The 19,513-nt window shown below is 39.4% G+C and overlaps 1 protein-coding gene across 2 annotated transcripts in view; it reads left to right on the top strand.

Moving 5' to 3' along the window:
* The first annotated feature begins 2,831 nt into the window (after window positions 1-2,831).
* The window catches only part of PRKD1 (protein kinase D1), a 325,575-nt gene continuing 308,893 nt past the window's right edge, over window positions 2,832-19,513 (top strand). The window contains exon 1 of one of the 2 annotated variants that reach the window (XM_028506138.2): window positions 2,832-3,377. In XM_028506138.2, coding sequence (XP_028361939.1) covers window positions 3,114-3,377 — 264 coding nt within the window. In that variant the 5' untranslated portion in view covers window positions 2,832-3,113. The remainder of the gene's footprint in view (window positions 3,378-19,513) is intronic. The other variant, XM_028506139.2, reaches the window with a different exon arrangement.

Here is a 19,513-nt window from a genome sequence, read left to right on the forward strand (position 1 = left end):
GAGGGATAAACCACTGAATTCTCTCAAATCCTTCAAGTTTTCTAGGTGTAATTTCAAAGTCACCAGAGATATGGACCAGGTTTCTTTCAGGTATTAACTATTGTTCATTCTCTTGTCATTCAGCAAAAGTGGATAGCAGTTGGTAAACTGTCAAATCTCAGGTGCCTCCTATGGAAATGGCAATAACAGACTCCAGGGGAATTTTTTACTTGTTATGGGGAGCTCTTTTAGTTTTGAGATTTTTTTCCTTCTTGTTTCAGTCATTTATCTTATATACATAGTAGCCAGAAAGTGATCTTTTAGAAGTGTTAATTAAATCTTACTGAGTTCTGATTTTAAAATATTCTAATGAATTGGCAGTGCATTGAGAATAGAATAAAAACTCTTTACCATGGCTTTCAAGACCCACTGAGATCTGGGTTCTACCAGCGCTCTGACTTCATCTCACATTTGCCCCTCCTTTCCTGTGCCTTGACAAATGGCAAGTACATCCCTGCGTTAGGCTCTTTGCATCAGCTGTTCCCAATACCTAGCGTGTGATTACCCAGATCTTATTCTTACTGGCTCCCTTCTATCATCCAGGTTTGGGCTCACATGTAACTCAGTAAAACATTTAGTTCAGGGGTGTCAAACTCATTTTCAGTGGGGGCCACATCAGCCTAACGGTTGCCTTTAAAGGGCCAAAGTAATTTTAGGACTGTATGAATGTAACTACTTCTTATCTGTTAAGGAGTTGAAATTATATTCGACCCTTTAAAAGCAACTATGAGGCTGATGTGGCCCCCAGTGAAAATGAGTTTGACACCCCTGCACTAGTTCCTATATCCCTTTCAAAGTAGTCTCTTCCCCCCACAAGTCACTATTGTTACTATTGCATTATTTTTATTCATTGCAATTATGATGATCAGAAATAATGTTATTTGTTTTTCTTTTTAGTGTTATGGCAGGGATCTTATACATCTTCAGAGCTGAATACCTGGTACCAGTATAGTGCCTGGCACAAAGAAGGCCTTAACATCATTGCAATATCTACAAAACACGAATGTCTTCAGCTCTCCTAACCCTCAAGCGAAACCAGCTTTTGCAAGCACCTTGAAAAGTGACCAGCAGAATTTTTTTTCTTGGTAGTAGGAAACTGTGGGAATATTGACTTTATTCCAACTTTGAAGGAAAATGAAATGCATTTTTCTGTCATTAAAAATCTTTTTCGACAATTCAGAAGGGCTTTGCATGAAGAATAATTCCACTGCTCTCCTAGCTTAGCTGAACCTAGCACACTAGAAAAATTATACCTTACCATGGATGAAGAGAAACACTTTATAAATAAGTAAGCAGGGAAAATACTAATGCACACATGTTGACCTTCTCACATCAAATCCAGCAAGAATACATTCAAATCTCTTGTAGAGCAGTGAATAACACAATGTTGTTGGAAACATTCAAGGCTCTGTAACTGACCCTGAGAATGAACTCTTAAGAGAAAATAACCTTACAATGCTGTGTTCTGGGCCAGGACCTGAAGTCAAGATATAAACACAAACAAACAAAGTATGGATCAAAATAAAATATAATCAAATTCAAAAGAAACATACATAATGGGTTCCTTGGATATGCCTGAGTGTGCTTGTGTAAGGGAAGTGGGGGGGGGGTGCTGGTGCTGGTGGTGGCATGGCTGGCTACCTAATTTGCCTCGCCCACTTCAAAATGAAAAATCAAAAATGCCTTGACTGTGTCAGGCAGCAGACCATTGTGGCACAGCATTACACCTAGCAGGAGTCTTCTGAGGTCAAGGCCCTCAGAATCATGAAGCTAGTGAGGAGATTCTTAGAATTTATCTTCAAGGTCTGGGAATCAGCCTCCACTCCCCCACCACCTCCAAACAACAGCAACAAGGAACATTATCACAATGAGAGTGGATGGTGCCCAACTTTAATAGTGGTGACTTTGGATGGAGCTGGGGCACCACTCCTACAAAGCCGACTTTAGAGTGATAGAAGAAAGAAAACAGTCTCTGAGGCTCCAGAACTAGACGCTCCAGACACAGAGGAAAAGGTAGAAGAGGCCTCAGTAGACTGTCCTCCTGCCTTTATGTAGACAGTGTCGCCTTTTTTTTTAAATTTTTTATTTTATTTAAAGAGGTCTTCTGAATCCAGCCACTGTATACCTGATGCCTTAGGAGTAGCGGTGGAGTAGGTAGGTATCAGGGTGTGTTAGACAAAAACGGTAGAGACAGGTTTAAATACATTTCCGTGGATTGGCTTCCTACCCGCTCTGGCAACAAACCCCAGGGCTCCTAGAAGGAGTCAGGATGTAAGTGGGGTTCCTGGGACCCTGTTTTCATCTTCCCATGACACTCCGAAGGTAACACCCAAGGGCAATTGCAGGGCTTGGTATTCTGGGATCCAGCACAGGTCACCTTACTAGTGGAAGTGCCAGTCCTTGGGCTTTTGGAAGAGGCGGTAGGGTCTATGGGAATCGGGAAGCGCGAGGCCAGCCAGGGGCAGCGGGTCTCAGGAAGCGCTCTCCGTCCTATCGGTCCGCAGTTGGACGGCCGGGCTAGCGGGGACAGGAGTCCCCGCAGGGAGGGACGAATCGCACCCGCGGAGGCGGCTCCAAGCTCCAGCGCTCGGTCCTGCCCGGACTAGTGGAGTTCAGGCCCCAGGAACCGCCAGCGGCGGGGCGGCGACCCAGCACCCTGCGGCCACTGCGGCCGCTCCCCCGCGCCGGCCGGGTAGTGGCTGCGCAGTGCCCGCCCCCAGCTCCCCTGCCCCGCCCCTCACGCCCCCTGCCCCGCCCCCCCTGGCGCTTGGGCCGCGCTGACCTGCCGCCCTGTCCCTCCGAGCCCGCCGCAGCGGCTGCTGCTCCGCGGCGGCGCCTCCCTCGTGCGGCGCCCGCGCTCCCGGCAGCGCAATTCTCCCGCCTCGGCCATTTTCCCTCCTCCCTCTTCCCTCCAGAACCTCAGCCTCTAGTCCTCCCCCCGCGCGGGTACTTTTCCGGAAAGTTTTTATTTTCCGCCTCGGCTGTTGGAGGAGGACGCTCCCAGCTCCGCGGCCGTAAAACTTTTCACCCGCCCGCCCTTGCCATCCACTGCCCTCCACGCGCCCGGCCAAGCGATGAGCGCCCCTCCGGCTCTGCGGCCGCCCAGCCCGCTGCTACCCGTGGCGGCGGCGGCAGCAGCTGCCGCCGCCGCTCTGGTCCCGGGGTCGGGGCCAGGGCCCGCGCCGTTTCTTGCTCCCGTCGCAGCCCCAGCCGGGGGCATCTCCTTCCATCTGCAGATCGGCCTGAGCCGCGAGCCGGTGCTGCTGCTACAGGACTCGTCGGGGGACTACAGCCTGGCGCACGTCCGCGAGATGGCTTGCTCCATCGTCGACCAGAAGGTAAGGCGCGCTGCTCTGAGCCCAGCCCCTTCCCGCCGCGCAGGGGGCGCTTCCCGTACTCCGGGTCCGAGGGCTCAGCAGCAAGCCAGGCTCGCTGGCGCTCTTGGACGGTACTGGCACCCGCCGAGGTTGGACGGCCGCATCCGAGGCACAGCACTCCTGCAGTTCTCCCTTGCCCCATCTTATATTTCCGATTTCTGTCCAGTCTGCATCCTCTTATCCATTTCCATTCCTCTCGGGATATTTCCAGGTATATGCCCTTTTCTGGTCGCACCTCTCCCTATCCTTAATACTTCCCGGCGCTCCCCTCTCTTCCCCCTGGACCAGTACATTCCTGGCGCTGAATCCTCCTTCCTGCACCAGAGTACCCCTGGGACACTCTTAGCACGGTTTCAGCACCACTCCCTTCCACTTTAGGCCTCTCTCTAGCTCAGATTGATGCTGAAGAGTTCCTGGAATAATCTGGAGATGAGGAACTTCTCACCTGTCAAGCTTTTAAGAGAGGATGATTGACTAGGCCAGCTGTGAAAACAACTCACTAGATCACAGCTACCCACCTCTACGTGAGCATGGGAGCAAATTTTTCAACATACAGTCTGAAAGTTGAAGCTTTCTTGTTTTTCATCCCTGGGTCACTGATAGTGGGACATTGGGAGTGGGAGCACAGGCATTTAAAGGGTGGGGGTACTGCGCTGGAGCACCCGGGAGACTGTACGCTTAAGTTTTTTGACGTGGAACTTTGGACAGCGGCCATCAAAGGCAGGTTGGAAAAAGGGCGATTATCCTGGGCTAGGCCACCCGGGGAGGAGACCCAGACCGCCCACCACTGTTAATAGTGCAATTCTGAATTTCAGGTTGTTTCTGGAGCCATCCGGAGGAATGTTGTATGGAGGGGGTGATAAGAGTGTAAAGGAGAGGGGACCATGGCGCCAGTCCTTTTAGTGTAAACAGTCAGGGTCTAGGGGATGGAGACAGGTCTGCAAAGGTACTGAATTTCAACCCTGGAGGGCTGGCCGGTACGTGCTTTATAAATATCACTTGAATAATCATGAATGCTTTCTTTAAACTTTTGGAATGGAGTTTGCTAAGAGTGAGTGTTGTATATTGTGGCACTCTACACAGGGATATTAGGAGAAGTCCCTGGGGAAAAAAAAAATCACTAATCTAGGAAGTTGTAAAAGTTCTGAAGCCTAGGCTAAGGTAGCAGTGAGAGCCAGGGAATTTGTTTATTGAATGAAGTGATAGTTTATATTTCACGCGATTAAATTTTTTTGCAGCTTCCATGTAAATCACATATTTTGTTTAATTTTGGTACAAGTCACACCAGGGGCCTCCTCATCCTCAGTATTTCTAAAAGAATGTAGCAGGTGAGCAGGAGCACTGTTCTAGGCACTGGAAGCCTTCCCTTAATGGACGTTGTAGTCTACAACAATCTCTCTGAGGGTGCAGATCAGTAAATTAAAGAATACTGGATAAGCACATAAACAACGTATAATAAAATATCCCCCAAAGCTAAAGCAATTGTATAATATTTTAACTTACCTAAATTCTAAAGGAGGAGATAGAATTATAAGAAATATTCAGATTGGGTCAAATTAACACGGACAGGGTGTTTTGATCCATTTTAACACACATACACCTTGATGCAGTTTAGGATGGGGAGAAACAGGTATGGTTCAAGAAGTTTGGGATTGGGACGTTGAATGGAGAGTGAATTTTGAATCTCAGTTATCTTAGTAGCTAGCGAGACAGAAGTTATACGGAGAGAGCAATATGGGTACAAAGGGAGTGAGGCTATAGGCTGCTGTGGAACACAGGAGGCTTGAGGGGAGTGACTGGGATATTCCTAGAGAAAGTATATTTATGAAAAGTCCTTGAAATTAAAAGGAGCTCAAATTACCCAAAGCCTTTGTAATCTTCTACATAGAGATATCAAACCAAGGACAGTTGAAAGATGGATGTGGAAGATGTTTTAGAATGCCAAAAATGTGAAGGCAGGAAGAAAGCTGGAGTTCAGTCATGAGCTAATTGAGACCTGAGCCAAAGCTGGGGGTGGGGTGGGGTGGGGTGGGGTGGGCATGCCAGAGAAATACTGGAAAGGGAAAATCATCAGCCCTGGTGACTGACTTAAAAGGGGAACCTCTTTCTTTTGTATTTATTCTAGCAGTTCTTCTGTCTCTAAAAGAAGAGTTTTGAAAAGTTTGACTGCTTGGGGTAGCCAAGATGAGATCTCACTTGAACTTTTATTTGTGAAGGTTATGGCAAGGGGAGAGATAGATCCAGAGATGTAGATTTGAGTTATTAATATTCAGGACACTCTAAGTAAATATTTACTGGATGGTGTGTCTAGACAGGACTGTTTCCATCTCTCTGTCTTCTATCATCTGTCTTGAGATACATTGTCACCCAGGGAGAAACAAGGCTAATGTGGCTGAAGGTCTGTCATAGGATGGCAGGAAACTCTTTGCTTTGTGACAGTAGAAATGGCAGAGGTGGTCAGTGTGGAGTTAAGGTAGAGAGAGGTGGTCCTTTGTCCCTTAATTTCAAGTTCTCTTGGAGTACCTTTTTAAGGTAACAGTGTGAGGAAGAATGATGGGAGAGAAAGAGAAGATGTGGGGAATGAATGTTTCTGGAGAGTGCTGAGAGTTTGAAGTCATTTACAATTTACTATTTCAACAGACTGGAGTCATGTTGGTCTCAGCAGAGTCTTCTGCTTTCATTGTTCTGTGATGTGCTAAGAGGGTTTTCATATATGTTGGAGAGTTCTCTAAATACTAAGATCAGCCTAGCTTAAATCTTTGGAAGTATTAGCTGACAGTTCAGTTTATTTCAGCAACATTCATGGGGCATTTTCTGTAGAATGAGCCACTGAGGTGTACAGGGCTTAATGAGAGAGACCCTGTGCCTGAAACATCTTTAAGTTGTTGTTATTATTTAGAATTTAGACTATAGTTTTTCTTTATATAGATTTGAAAAGTGGCAGACATATAATTGTAACTTGAAAAATTTTGATGGTAAGTCAACACAAATTTTCTTATTTAAATATAAAAGTACACTGCACACTAAGTATGTACTGAATTATATAACTAAATAATTATTTTATCTTGAAGTTTAGATGAAAATTCCAGTTTTGCTTTTTGTATATAACAGTGTATGAATATGTAAGATGTAATTAATTCCTTCTTTTTTGGAAGTATTTGCCCAACATTATTTTTATATTATGCTTATTCTGTACTTTGCAAGCATGCAACCTTGAAGGCTGGTTGTATATAAAGAAATGTATTCTTAGTGTACATGATTATTGTTATTAAAAAAATAACAGTAATTGACCTCACTTTGAAACACTGTTACTTTCCATTATCAAAGGAACCTTGAATATATAGGCTAAGAAGGAAGTGTTTTGAAGCAAGGAACAGTATAGCTCAAAGGAAAAATTAGTTTGGTTTCAGAGTACTCCAACTTTCTCTACAGCTCCCTCCCCCACCACACACACTTAAAAAAAATAAACAGTATTAATTTAGGAATGTGGGACGTAGTTAATAGAAAGACAGCTTATATTTCATTTTGAATTTACTTAAATGGAGTAATAACATCAATAAGACTCCTGGCATAACGGTAGTTTCACTTTGTAGTCATACATCTGACCAAAGAAACTAAAGAGTAAAATTTTATTGAAGATAAAAATCTTGCTAATAGATTGAGGAAGCTGAAAGTAATTAGCTGCTTGACCTGTCCAGCACACATGGGACGACAAAGTCCTTTTAAGCTAATGGTGGTGTTTGGGCCTTAGATGTATATTTTTATTCTGATGTTGTATTTGTCACTATTGTGTCTGTTGAGTTCTGATTTAATGATAAGTATAGGATTTGTCATTTCATTGAGTGATTCTGAAGTAATGTAACATTAATACTGTATATTTATAATTTTAAAGATTTTATTTATTTATTTATTTTAATGAGAGGGGAAGGGAAGGAGAGAGAGGGAAAGAAACATCAATGTGTTGTTACCCCTCATATGCCCCCAACTGGGGACCTGGCCTGCAACCCAGGCATGCACCCTGACTGGGAATTGAATCAGTGACTCTTTGGTTCGCAGGCCAGCTCTCAATCCACTGAGCTATACCAGCCAGGACTGTATATTTATAATTTTAATTTCTTTTCAAGTCTAGTAGTGTAATAAGATTATATTGTGGTATATATGTAATGCTTATGTTTTGTATATAATACATGTATATTTAATGCATATACATGTATTATATTACCTAAGTTTCTACATGTGTTTTGAAGCATATTTTTAAAAGCCTAATTATCCACAGATAGCTGCCAAAAAGTGGGACCTCATTATGTATCTCATAATCCAAAAGAGAAGCTGTGCTTTATATTTTTCTATTAGTACACAGAACTAAAAACATTTTCTTATGCTTGTATACTATTTAACAGTTTTCATAAGAAAAATATCCTTTGAGCCTGTGAAATTAAAGGCATTCAACCTTACAGTCTTTGGGCTGGGAAGAATTGGATGACTGGCTCTTTTGACATATATATGAATTAATTTAGGCCTTTAGGTCCAGGAATGAAATAAATTTGGAAGAATTTTCTGTGAAGGCTATAGTGTGTGGGTATGTAGCAGTGGGGATAGGTGTGGGGCTGGAAATTGTTAATAAAGTTTGAAAACTTGCCCCATACTTGATGACTGTGTGGTTTGGTTTCAGCAGATACCTATCATAACTATTAAGGGAGATTTAAGGCTTTATTTTTCTGATTATTATTACTTTTTTGTGACATAATTGTATGCAGATCTTCATCAATTTATGCATGAATGACTTTTTAATGACCTTATGAAATCATCCAAACACATTTGTAAGCCTGTGAATGTGTGGTTGTGACTTATCTAAGATTACTTTGAAGATAAAGGATAATAAGTGTAAAGCATTAAATATACTGCCTGGTAAATAGGTGCATAATGAATAGGATTATTGGTACTCTAAGACTTTACAGACTAGCATACTGTCTTGCTGACAGAAGAACTGTGTACTTTCTTCTTCTTATCTGAATACATAATTAAAATTGTAGTATCAAAAAGCAGTATAGCTGTAAGGTCCAAGTGACATTATCTTTTCTCTGTCCTCTGTAGTAGAGCTGTTTTGGGAGTAGTAGTTGCATTTTGAATCTGCCTCTCAAATGTCAACCTTTCAGAATTCCATAAGAAATAATTGGATTATTGCCAAATGAAAAACACATATGATAATAAGAGTAAAGCATGTCTTCATCACTTTATGTTATTTTTATCAAGTTCATTTAATTTCTTTCCAGCTGCAAGTAATTCTAGTGCTATTTCATTGGGTAGAAAAGGGAAATTAAAATAGTTAATGGTGCAGCTAAAGGGCTTCCCAGACAAGAAAAAAACTAAAGGAGTTCATTATTACCAGACCATTATTATATGAAATATTAAAGGAACTTACTTAAGAAAAAGATCAAAACTGTGAACCATAAATTTGCAATAAATACATATCTATCAACAATTAAATCTAAAAACAAACTAAGCAAACAAGAACAGAGACAGAATCACTGATACAGAATACAGAGAGTCATTTCTGTGGTTGCCAGATGGGAGGGGGGAAGTGGGGAATGGATGAAGAGGTGAGGGGATTAAGAGTACAATTTGCTTGTTACAGAATAGCCATGGGGATGTCAAGTACAGCATAGGAAATGGAGTAGCTGAAGAATTTATTTATATTCAGGGCCAATGAATGATGTGGGGATTGCTTGAGGGAGTGGCCAATGCTGGGTGGAGGAGGGTAAAGGGGAGAAAAAGAAAAAAAAATTAGGATAGAGTAACATTTAATAAATAAACATTTAACAATAAGAAAAAAGTAAAATGGGTAATGGTGCAACATTTGGCAACACAATGATTCTCAAATCTGGTCCTCAAGACTGAAGCCAGAAGTTCCTTTGCAAATCAGCTCTTGATATAAAGAGGAAATGGCTTAAGGGAGATCCTGTTTGGCTGTCATGTGGGCATCTAGATGTTGTTTTCTAAATCATTATATCTGATGAATAGCTAATATGTCATAGTTGGCTGTGCATGTACAGAGGTGTTATATTGGGATGGGAGGCAGTTTTACCAGGGAACGATTAAGTTAGCAGTTTGGTTAAGCCAATGCTGCTGCTTACTGCTCACTGCTGCTTACCTCTCATAGAAGACCATGCCCCATTTACAAAACCTTTAGACAGCTATAATCAGTAATTATTTATCCACTTAAGAAAATTTTTTTTGAAATCCTCATCTTAGAATATGGTTATTGATTTTAGAGAGACAAAGAAAAACATGGAGACAGAAACGTTTATCTGTTGCCTCCCTTACTTCCCTGGGGATGGAATCTGCAACCTAGGTATGTGCCCAGAATGAGAATCGAACCTGCAACCTTTTGGTGTATGAGATGATGCTCCCTTGAACTGAGCCACCTGGCTAGGTCATTTTATCCATCTTTTAGAGGACAGTGGAATAATTAATTCATGAAATGTGTGTGTGCGTGCCTATGTTATACTGTAGTCATTGAATAGGTTCTCAAACTATACCTAGAAACCAGTCTAATAATCAGATAGTGGGGCTGGATTCAGATTGGAGTAGAAGTGGGTAAAATGCAGTTCCACAGGATTTAATCGTAACATGAGAGTTCTTTGTTTTATTTTTATATTTGTTTCATGTTTGCTTTGTTTCTGTGTGTTGGGGATAACTAATCTTTTTGACCTCTGACCTCTGCAGTCACTTTGGTTCATCTTTTAATTTCCCTAGCATTATGCTAAACAGGTTTTCAAAATGAGGTTTCGGTTTCTTAAATTTCCTTAATGTTGGAATATGTTAGAAAAATACAAAGAAGAAAAAATGCATCGATTTTATTTTTCCATGGATAGAATTTAGATACAGAGAAAATGGTTATTTTCCTCACATATATTCAAAATTCTTTTCCACCTACAAGAGTGTGAAATTTCTTCCAGAAATTCCTCTGATACTATCAACCAAATATTTTTGTACCATTAAAAACTAACTATGACAGCATCACTTGAAGTTACTTGGTATCAGAGAAACCCTCATTATGCTCTTTCTTACTCTGCCTTCCTAGTCTTACATAGAAACCAGATGATTTAAAAGCTTTAATTGAATGGCCACTATGGTCATTATGGAATATCATATAATTTGTATAGCTATAAAGGTAAGAATTGGTGTAAAATGCCACATATTGAGACATAATCATGCCTGTCTAAATTTATAGTTCCCATAAGAAGTTTTTTCCAAAGTTGCAAAAAGGTTTTATTTGGCTTAAGCTAGACAGTTGATACAATGTTGGCAAATATGAAGATTAGATTTTTAAGTATATAAACATGTAGGAATTCTGTCCAACTTATTTTGGTAAAAAGGAAAAAAAAGCGATGCATTCTTTACTGGTTCATGGCTTCTATTCTGACTAAAACCACTGATTGATGAGGAATTTGTTGAATTTAGTGCTTGGATTTAGGCACAATTTCAAGAATTTCTGAATGCCTCTCTCCCTAGCTGTCAGCAGCGCTTTTTTTACATGTATATCATAAAATGAACAAAAGCATGAATGAGATAAAGTATGATGAAAAGATATGAATATGCATAATAATTGGTATTATTGGTAATCTAAGGCTCTGTGGTCTGTAGTATAATATTATACATTTTCTTGTTACTAAAAGAAACATATGCTGTATTAGCCAGAAATTTGTTTAACTATTTTGATAAAAAGAGAAAAACTTATAGATGTACCTTTTGTGGTTGGTTCAGATCGCTGGAGGGACTGTGGCATACACAAGAAATGTTCCTTAACGCAGCCGAAGCTTGCTTCAGCATATAGTTGACCCTGGAACAACATCGGTGTTAGAGGCGCTGTTCCTCCCAACCCCTCGCACGCAGTTTGAAATCCGTGTGTAACTTTTGACTCCCCAAAACTGAACTGCTCATAGCCTACTGTTGACTAGAAGCCTTACTGATAACATAAACAGTTGGTTAACACATATTTTGAATCTTACATGTATCATAAACTGTAGTCCTACAGTAAAGTGAATTAGAGGAAAGAAAAATGATATTCAGACTATCAGATGAAGGAACATATATTTACAGTATTTATTTAAAAAAAGAAAGCTGTATATAAGTTGGCCAAGGCAGTTCAAACCTATGTTGTTCAAGGGTCAACTGTAATGTTTGTCACATAAATAATGAACAGTTAACATCCAATTAAAGAGCATTATTAAACATGTGAAATAAATATCTGAGTCTATTTCCTTTTTCAAAAACAATGGGATGGAGCCCTGGATGGTGTGGCTCAGTGGTTGAGTGCTGGCCTGCAAATCAAAGGGTTACCGGTTCGATTCCCAGTCTGGGACATGTACCTGGGTTGCTGGTAGGGCCCTAGTTGGGGGGCACTTGAGAGGCAACCACACATTGATGTTTCTCTCCCTCTCTTTCCCTTTCCGTTCCCCTCTAAAAAATTAAGTAGATAAAAATCTTTAAAAAAATTTTTTAAAAAGCAATGAGATGGGAAAAAATCTGCATATAATCAAAACCTGATTTGGTAAAAATAAGTCACAGACAAAAACATTTGTACATCAAATAAAACAGTAGTTCATTCAAATATGAAATCCATATACCATTAATTTGCTTTTTATGTATTTTTTGTAGATAATTTGAGTTTAAGAATTTTTTGCTTCAAATTTATTTGGTGATTTATGTTGATATAAATGTAGACTTTTAAGCAAATAGTTTTCATTAACCATTATTAAAAATTAAACCATTAAATTATTAAGGAAGATTTTAAATGATCAGTATTATACATAACAAAAAATTAAAACCTTTTCCTAGTTTGTCTGAATCAGTCACACTAATGATAGTGTAACTGCTGGATGATTATGGAATTTTCACTTTGTTGTTAATGGATAACTATAGCCAGAGAGAGACCAAGGATTTAGTTCTCTTTGGTTCAGGTACTTGAATTATATTCCAGAGAACTTAACTGATTGAATTAGGCCACCTGTCTCTGGTCAAATAGTTTATTCATGACACTGTCTGAACCTTTTAATTAATTAAACATTAACAGTTTTTTTCCTCTCTTTCAAACCCTCAGGTTTTCCAGAAATGGTCATAGTCTGGTGGCCTTAAAGGGCCTCTGGGTAGGACCAGGAGTTCTTTTTTTTTTTTTTTTTAATTTAATCTTTATTGTGTTTTTTTTCCCATTACTAATTTGTGCCCTTATACCCCACTCTCCCCAGCAATCACCACACTGTTGACCACTTCCATGAATCCTTTTTCCTTTTTCCTCAAATCTCAACCCCTAACCTCCCCTGAATGGCTGTTATCTGCTCTCCATCTATGAGTCTTTCTCTGTGTTGCTTGTTAGATCAGTTCATTAGATCCACATATGAGAGAAATCATATGGTATTTTTCTTTTTCTGACTGGCATATTTCGCTTAATATAATGTTCTCCAGGTCCATCCATACTGTTGCAAATGATAAATTTTCTTCTTTTTTACAGCTGAGTAGATATAATACTTCAAAATGGCTACATCTTCCTCAGAGGGCCCGGAGATCAAAACCAGCCTTCAGGGAGGGACATACTAAGGGCTTCAGGGCACCTGGCATAGAGAATAAGAGGAATTTGGAGACGCCTAAGGGTGGTTTCTTGGTCAAGGAAAAAACTGTTAGGGTGGGACTGGAGAATATTCCTGTTTCCAGAAAGGTGAAATGTACTGTCTGTTCTGAGCCATCCCTAGTGTCTTTGCACTTACTTGTCATCTTTAAAAGGTTTCGTCTCTATCCCCAATATGGAAAGCAACAACTAAGTACTCGGGTGACCAACAGAGTTGTAATTTAATTTAGAGATTAGTTGGTCCAGTTAGCCCATCAGAATGTAACACTGGGGGTCAAGCCATGGTGTGGGGCAAACAGCTGTAGCTTTCACCTTTGTCAAAAGTGGAAAGAGTGGGGGGAATGGTGAGAGCAGGAAAGGTGGCTATTCAGCTTTGTGGATAGTGTTGTCAGTGGTGGTGGACAGACCTGACAGGCAAGAGTAGGCAAGACCTGTAGGATCATGAGACTGTTGGCACCCGAGGGCAGAAAATAGCAGACAATGAAGCTCTGACTTCCTGTGACTGAGTTATCAAGATGGTCCTACTAGGTAACTCATGAATAGCAGTGGGGAGACCTCTAGGGGGTGGCTTTTTCCAAGCAGAGTAGTCCTGTTAGGAAGTTTTTCAGGATGTCACAGATGAGACGTTCACAGTGCTCCACCAGGATTCAACAAGCTTGAGAACAGTGGGCTGTGGGCTCCTGGGTTCCAGGGCCTCACAGTTATAATGACCTGCAGACTGGAGCCTCCAGGGAAAAAAACCTTCCCAGTGTCATTTAGTCTGTATGTCTGTCTGTATCTCTGCTGCTTCTCCTTTGTCATGTCTGATTTCCACAAATAGCCCTTTGTGGTAGTCATTTTCTTTCCATTTTTAGGATGAGGAAACTAAGGGTGAGAGAGGTTAAATCATTACCTCAAATCACACAGATATTAGGTGAAAAAGCATACCCCCAGTTCTGTAGTCACTTCACTATACCTAATCCTAAAGCCGGGGATGACTGGGATGACCTTAGATCTGTGTAGGGAGTTAGGAATTAGTAGATTGTGGAGGAGGGAGGGAATGTCAAACTTCCTATTATGTTGGCTGAAATTTACATAAAAATAACTTAGCTTTGACCGTGTGATATTATTTTTATGTTAGTTTAAATTATATCTTAGTTTGGAAGGCTTACCTCATCTGGAATTCATATCCTACTTCATGGTCAGCTAGAATTCTAGCCACTTTGGAGGCCACCACTGCAAGGCTTCTTTTATTGGTGGCGAGGTACCTACTCCGGGTACTGATGATTCACAAAGAAATGTTAGAAATGGACTCTCATTGGAGGTGTTAGTGCCATTGGGAATATATGACTGCCTACAGTATTTTAGAGACATGCCTCACCCTGGAGGTATCCTATGAACTATAATGTGTTTGTTAATTTTTTTTTTTATTTTTTTATGTGAAGTACCTTTTTTTTTAAGATTTTATTTATTTATTTTTAGAGAGGGAAGGGGGGGGGAGAGAGAGAGAGAGAGAGAGACAGAGAGACAGAGAAAGAGAAACATCAATGTGCGGTTGCTGGGGGTTATGGCCTGCAACCCAGGAATGTACCCTGGCTGGGAATCGAACCTGGGACACTTTGGTTCCCAGTCCGCGCTCAATCCACTGAGCTACGTCAGCCAGGCTCTGTTTGTTAATTTTTTAAAATAAATATTCGTGTAGCAGAATTTGATTTGAAATTTGCTTTCATTGTACTCTGGTAAAAAGATGTGGGAATAGCCAATCCTCAACCATCTTTAAATTTCCAGACACCAGATTGGGGGATGGACTCATTGAGCAAAAAGGAAAAAGAACTCATGGACACAGACGACAGTGTAGAGATTGTTGGTGGGGAGGAGCGTGAGTGGAGGTGGAAGAGGGCATAAGGGTGATAAATTGTAATGGAAAAAATACAGTGAAAAATGAACTGATAAAAAAATAAATTTCCAGACACCGCTGTTCTGTATCCAAAGAAGTTAATTACTATGTGTGATTAAATTGGCCTAGATAGGTTCACAACACTTCCTTCCAATAACATGTGGACACAGGGGTGTTTTTCGGAAGTGATTATGGTAAGGCCATGCATGGTTCATCAGTGTGGCTCAAGACTAGTGGATATAAAGAATCTTAGCTATCATGGTAAATCAATGAGTCATTTCTTCTTGAATAGTACTTTGATTCTGAGAAAATGTGTGAGGGTTAACAAAAGTGCCTTTCAGTGGTTGCTTTTCATTTGAGAAGTATTGGATTGTCAATATGTGAAAGATCATGCTTTGCAAATCTGTTTTCTCTTTTTTTACATTTTATGTATTTCTGATTTGTGAGTTTATTTTTTGTCAGTTATGAATGTGTCCACCCTAAGGTAGATTTACTCCCACTTGTGCATGGTCAGTCACAGGCCAGATGGGGCTTTCTTCCCACTTCAGTAGTGCTAGCCAATCCTAATTACAATCGTCCTGCATTCCTTTGTAGTGACCATGTGAAGAAGACCAATACTTCCATTGTCTAGTACTTGTACTATCTTTAAGTTTTACAAAAGTGTCTACTTATATATGTTGTATATATAGGTAGGTGACATGATTTGGTCTAAAGTATATCTATAATTCAATTTGATCTAAAGTGTAACTATAATTGAATTCAGTTCTAAGGGTTCTAACATTGAATGACTATCAGGAAGCATATAGTAATTATTCATTCCTAATGGCCTTAAAAGGTACTTGAAATATTGCCTCTTTTTGATATATTTGGAACTTTTCCAGCTTTAATGGTTTACAAGTTACATAGTGAATTGGCTTTTGACACATGATTCACTGATAGTCTCTTGGCTAACAAAGAGGCAGCAGACATAGCCAGCTGCACTCAAAGTCTGAATTTACTAGATGTCTGCCAGTCAAGTATTATGCTTTGTAAGCTTCCTCGTGATATAACCCATTTTCAGCTAGTTGAACACAGGGCATCACTTGTTCAAAGAGTAGTAAGGTGGATCACTCATACCTAGCTCTTTACCAGTTGACCAGTGCTGAGAAATAATTTACTGGTTTCTGAGTAGTTCTTAGACTGGAAGGCTTTATCCCATTCCCTGTGACAGATAGTTAATTTCATCTGCTAATGTAGAATGAGTTGTCACATGGGATGTAGACCTCTAGAATATTTAAATAAACTTAGTAGTTTGCACAGACTTTCAAAGAATAAAAGACTAGATCTTGCGTAATCATTGCTTTTTTTCAATTTTTGGGGGAAGAATGGGGAACAAAAGTAAACAAACTAACAGAGTCGACTAACGGAGTGGAGTTGAGCTAATAATACACTAAATAGAGTGACTGAATACCTGCTTGTCCAGGAGATTCCCAGTTTCTACCCATTGTCCTGGAATTCTTTTAATTATATGTTCAGTGATAAACATTATGAAGTTTTAAGTTAAAACAAAAAAACAAAAGGAAAACTTGAGGGCATATATTATATTACCTTTTGGCTGAAAAATCTTGTATACTTAAAGATGAAAACAAAACTTACATTTAGAGTTTATTTCATAGAAAGTCATGATTCTGTATGGGATTTGGCAAAAGTAACCATGTCACTTTGACATGCTAAAAATAAAAATAAATTAAAACCTTTATTTGGTTAGAATGTTATCTTCCTTGAGCAAAAGTTTCAGTATAACTTAACGAGGAGAAGACAACCAGCATTTAGAATTGATTTCATAAACTTATTAGATCTCACTTTGAATGTAATATCTAAAGTAATTTTAGCTCTATTTTTCCAACCGATCAATATTAATCAAGATACGTGATAGTTATGTACTTTTTTATATCAAGCAGCCAAAAAATTTAACTTATTCTGGTAGCTCATGCTACCTTTAGTAATTCAAACAGGTAAACAGAAGGAGCAGCCTGGAAGCCTCAGCATCCTTGGCAACTGCCACAAAGGCAAACAAACAAACAAAACAAAAAAACCCCACAGACTTACATGCAGCATGAGGATAACATTATCATAGTTTAAACTTGTCCTTTATTGTATTCTCTGTTCCAAAGAAAATATAACATGGTTAGCAAAAAAAGAGAAGTTGTACAAAAATGCCCCTGATTACTTAAAAACTTTTTTATGTTTTAAAAACAAGTAGGCAAATAAGGAAGATAAATTTTGGAAATTGTATTGCCCTGCAGTAACAATGTATTGGCTGTAGTTCATATTTTCTTTTAGATGTTTACAAGCATCACCTGGATGAAACAAATACATGAGTTGTAACTCAAATATATGAGTTGTAATATATAGGCATTACTCTGCTCTTGGTTTCTGTTGATGAATATGCTGTTGAAGTAATATTAAGAATTATAGATTCAGAAATTATGATGTTGAAAGCTCTGGCTCCTGAAAAATAATGCAAATCCATGGGTCTGAAGCCATTTGAAGAGGGATTTGATTTTGTATAATCATTTTGGTTTAGAATTGTCCCACATAGAAAATTGTAATTTGTATACTTCACTTAAATAATTGTTTATTTTAATAATTATAAAATCACCACATGTGATATGCTGAATAATTAACCTCAAAGATGTCCATATCCTAATCCCCTGAATGTTACTTTTATGGTAAAAGAGGCTTTGTAGTTGAGAGTAAATTAAGGGTTTTCAGATAGGAAGATTATCCTGGATTATCTGTTTGGACCCAAAGCAATCAGAGTCCTTGAAACTGGAGAGTCTCACTTGGAGGGTTATCAGTGGGGAGGGGGAGGAGAGAATGGGGGAAAAGGTATAGGCAATAAGAAGCATAGGTGGTAGGTACAAAGTAGTCAGGGAGAGGTTAAGAATAGTATAGGAAATGGAGAAGCCAAAGCACTTACATGTACAACCCATGGACATGAACTAAGAGGGGGAATGCTGGTGTGAGGGAGGTGCAGGGTGGAGGGGAATAAAGGGATGGAAAATGGGACAACTCTAATAGCACAATCAGTAAAATATATTTTAAAAAAGTGGAGAGTCTTTCAGGTTAAGTCATCAGATGTGCTGAAAAACAGGAGAAAGTCCAAGTATAAGAAGGACTTGATTGCCTGTTACTGACTGAAGATGGAGAAAATGGGCTAAGAGCCAAGGAATGCTGGGGTTCTTATAAGAGGGAACAGGAGGAGTTAGCTTTGTAGTAATGAGAGAGCTGTGACAATAGAAACTACTGGTTGCAGTGATTCGAGGAAGGGTTCTTGAGCTAAGCAATAGAGTCAAAGCTGGAAGCTGAAAAAGGCAAGAAAAATGATTCTCCTGTAGTTGGGAAAAGGAACCACACCTTGACTTTGGTACAGTAAAACTGATTTTGGACTTCTAATCTCCAGAACTGTAAGAGAATACATTTGTGTTTTTAAAGCTACTAAGTTTGTGGTAGTTGGTTACAGCAGTAATAGGAAACTACTTTGTGACATGCACTGCAGAAAAGGTGAGAAATTCAGACAAGCTGCCAAGTGGCTCACACCACTCAGTTAAATAAAGTTAATGTTTGGTGAATATTTCTCAGGCCTTTTTATTTTTCTGTAGTGAATGAGTATGCTTATCATAACTGATATATTATTTTATTTGCTTTTTTCACTTGATACTATGTCTCTGTCTGTTTTTAGATATAAAATGTTCAGTGCCCTTGGGGTAATTTTTGTGTGAAGAAAAGGCTTTTCAGCTTTTAGAATTTAATATTGACATTATTAATGTTACAAGTCCAGTTATTAGTTTTAATCTTTGATACAACTTATAAATTTTATAAGTTGTATAATTTTATACATTTTATAAGTTGTTATATATTTTTAAGTCTAGCCTATCATAACAATTCCATTTAAGAACCTTTGAAGAATTATTAGTATCCTTTACAAACTGAATTAATTAGACACTTTCTAACATTTTAAATCAAATTTCTAAATTTAATATATTTGATTTCCTTTAAAAATTGCAATCACCTGCTTGATAAACCTTTATAGGTTATTATATAATTCTTATACATCTAATAGATGAAACATAAGTCGGTAAATATGGACTACTACTACTCAGCCGTTGAAAAGAAAGGAACTTCCATCTTTTGTTACAGCATGGTTGGACCTGGAGAACATTATGCCAAGTGAAATAAGCCAGTCAGAGGAAGACAGGTACCATATGATTTCACTTATATGTGGAATCTAATAAGCAAAATAAACTAACAAACAAAATAGAAACAGACTCATAGATACAGAGAACAGACCCATAGCTGTCAGAGAGGCAGGGAGTTGGTGGCTGGGTGAAAAAAGGTGAAGAGATTGAGCAAAGAAAAAAAAACCCTCATAGACTTGGACAACTGTGTGGTGATTGCCAGAGGGAAATGGGGGTGGGGGTGGTAGGAGAGGGTTTCTGGTGATGGAAGGAGACTTGGCATGGTGAACACACAATGCAATACACAGATGACATATTATAGAATTGTACACCTGAAACCTATATAATTTTATTAACTAATGTCACCCCAATGAAT

Source organism: Phyllostomus discolor, chromosome 1, assembly GCF_004126475.2.
Source record: "Phyllostomus discolor isolate MPI-MPIP mPhyDis1 chromosome 1, mPhyDis1.pri.v3, whole genome shotgun sequence".
NCBI lineage: Eukaryota > Metazoa > Chordata > Mammalia > Chiroptera > Phyllostomidae > Phyllostomus > Phyllostomus discolor.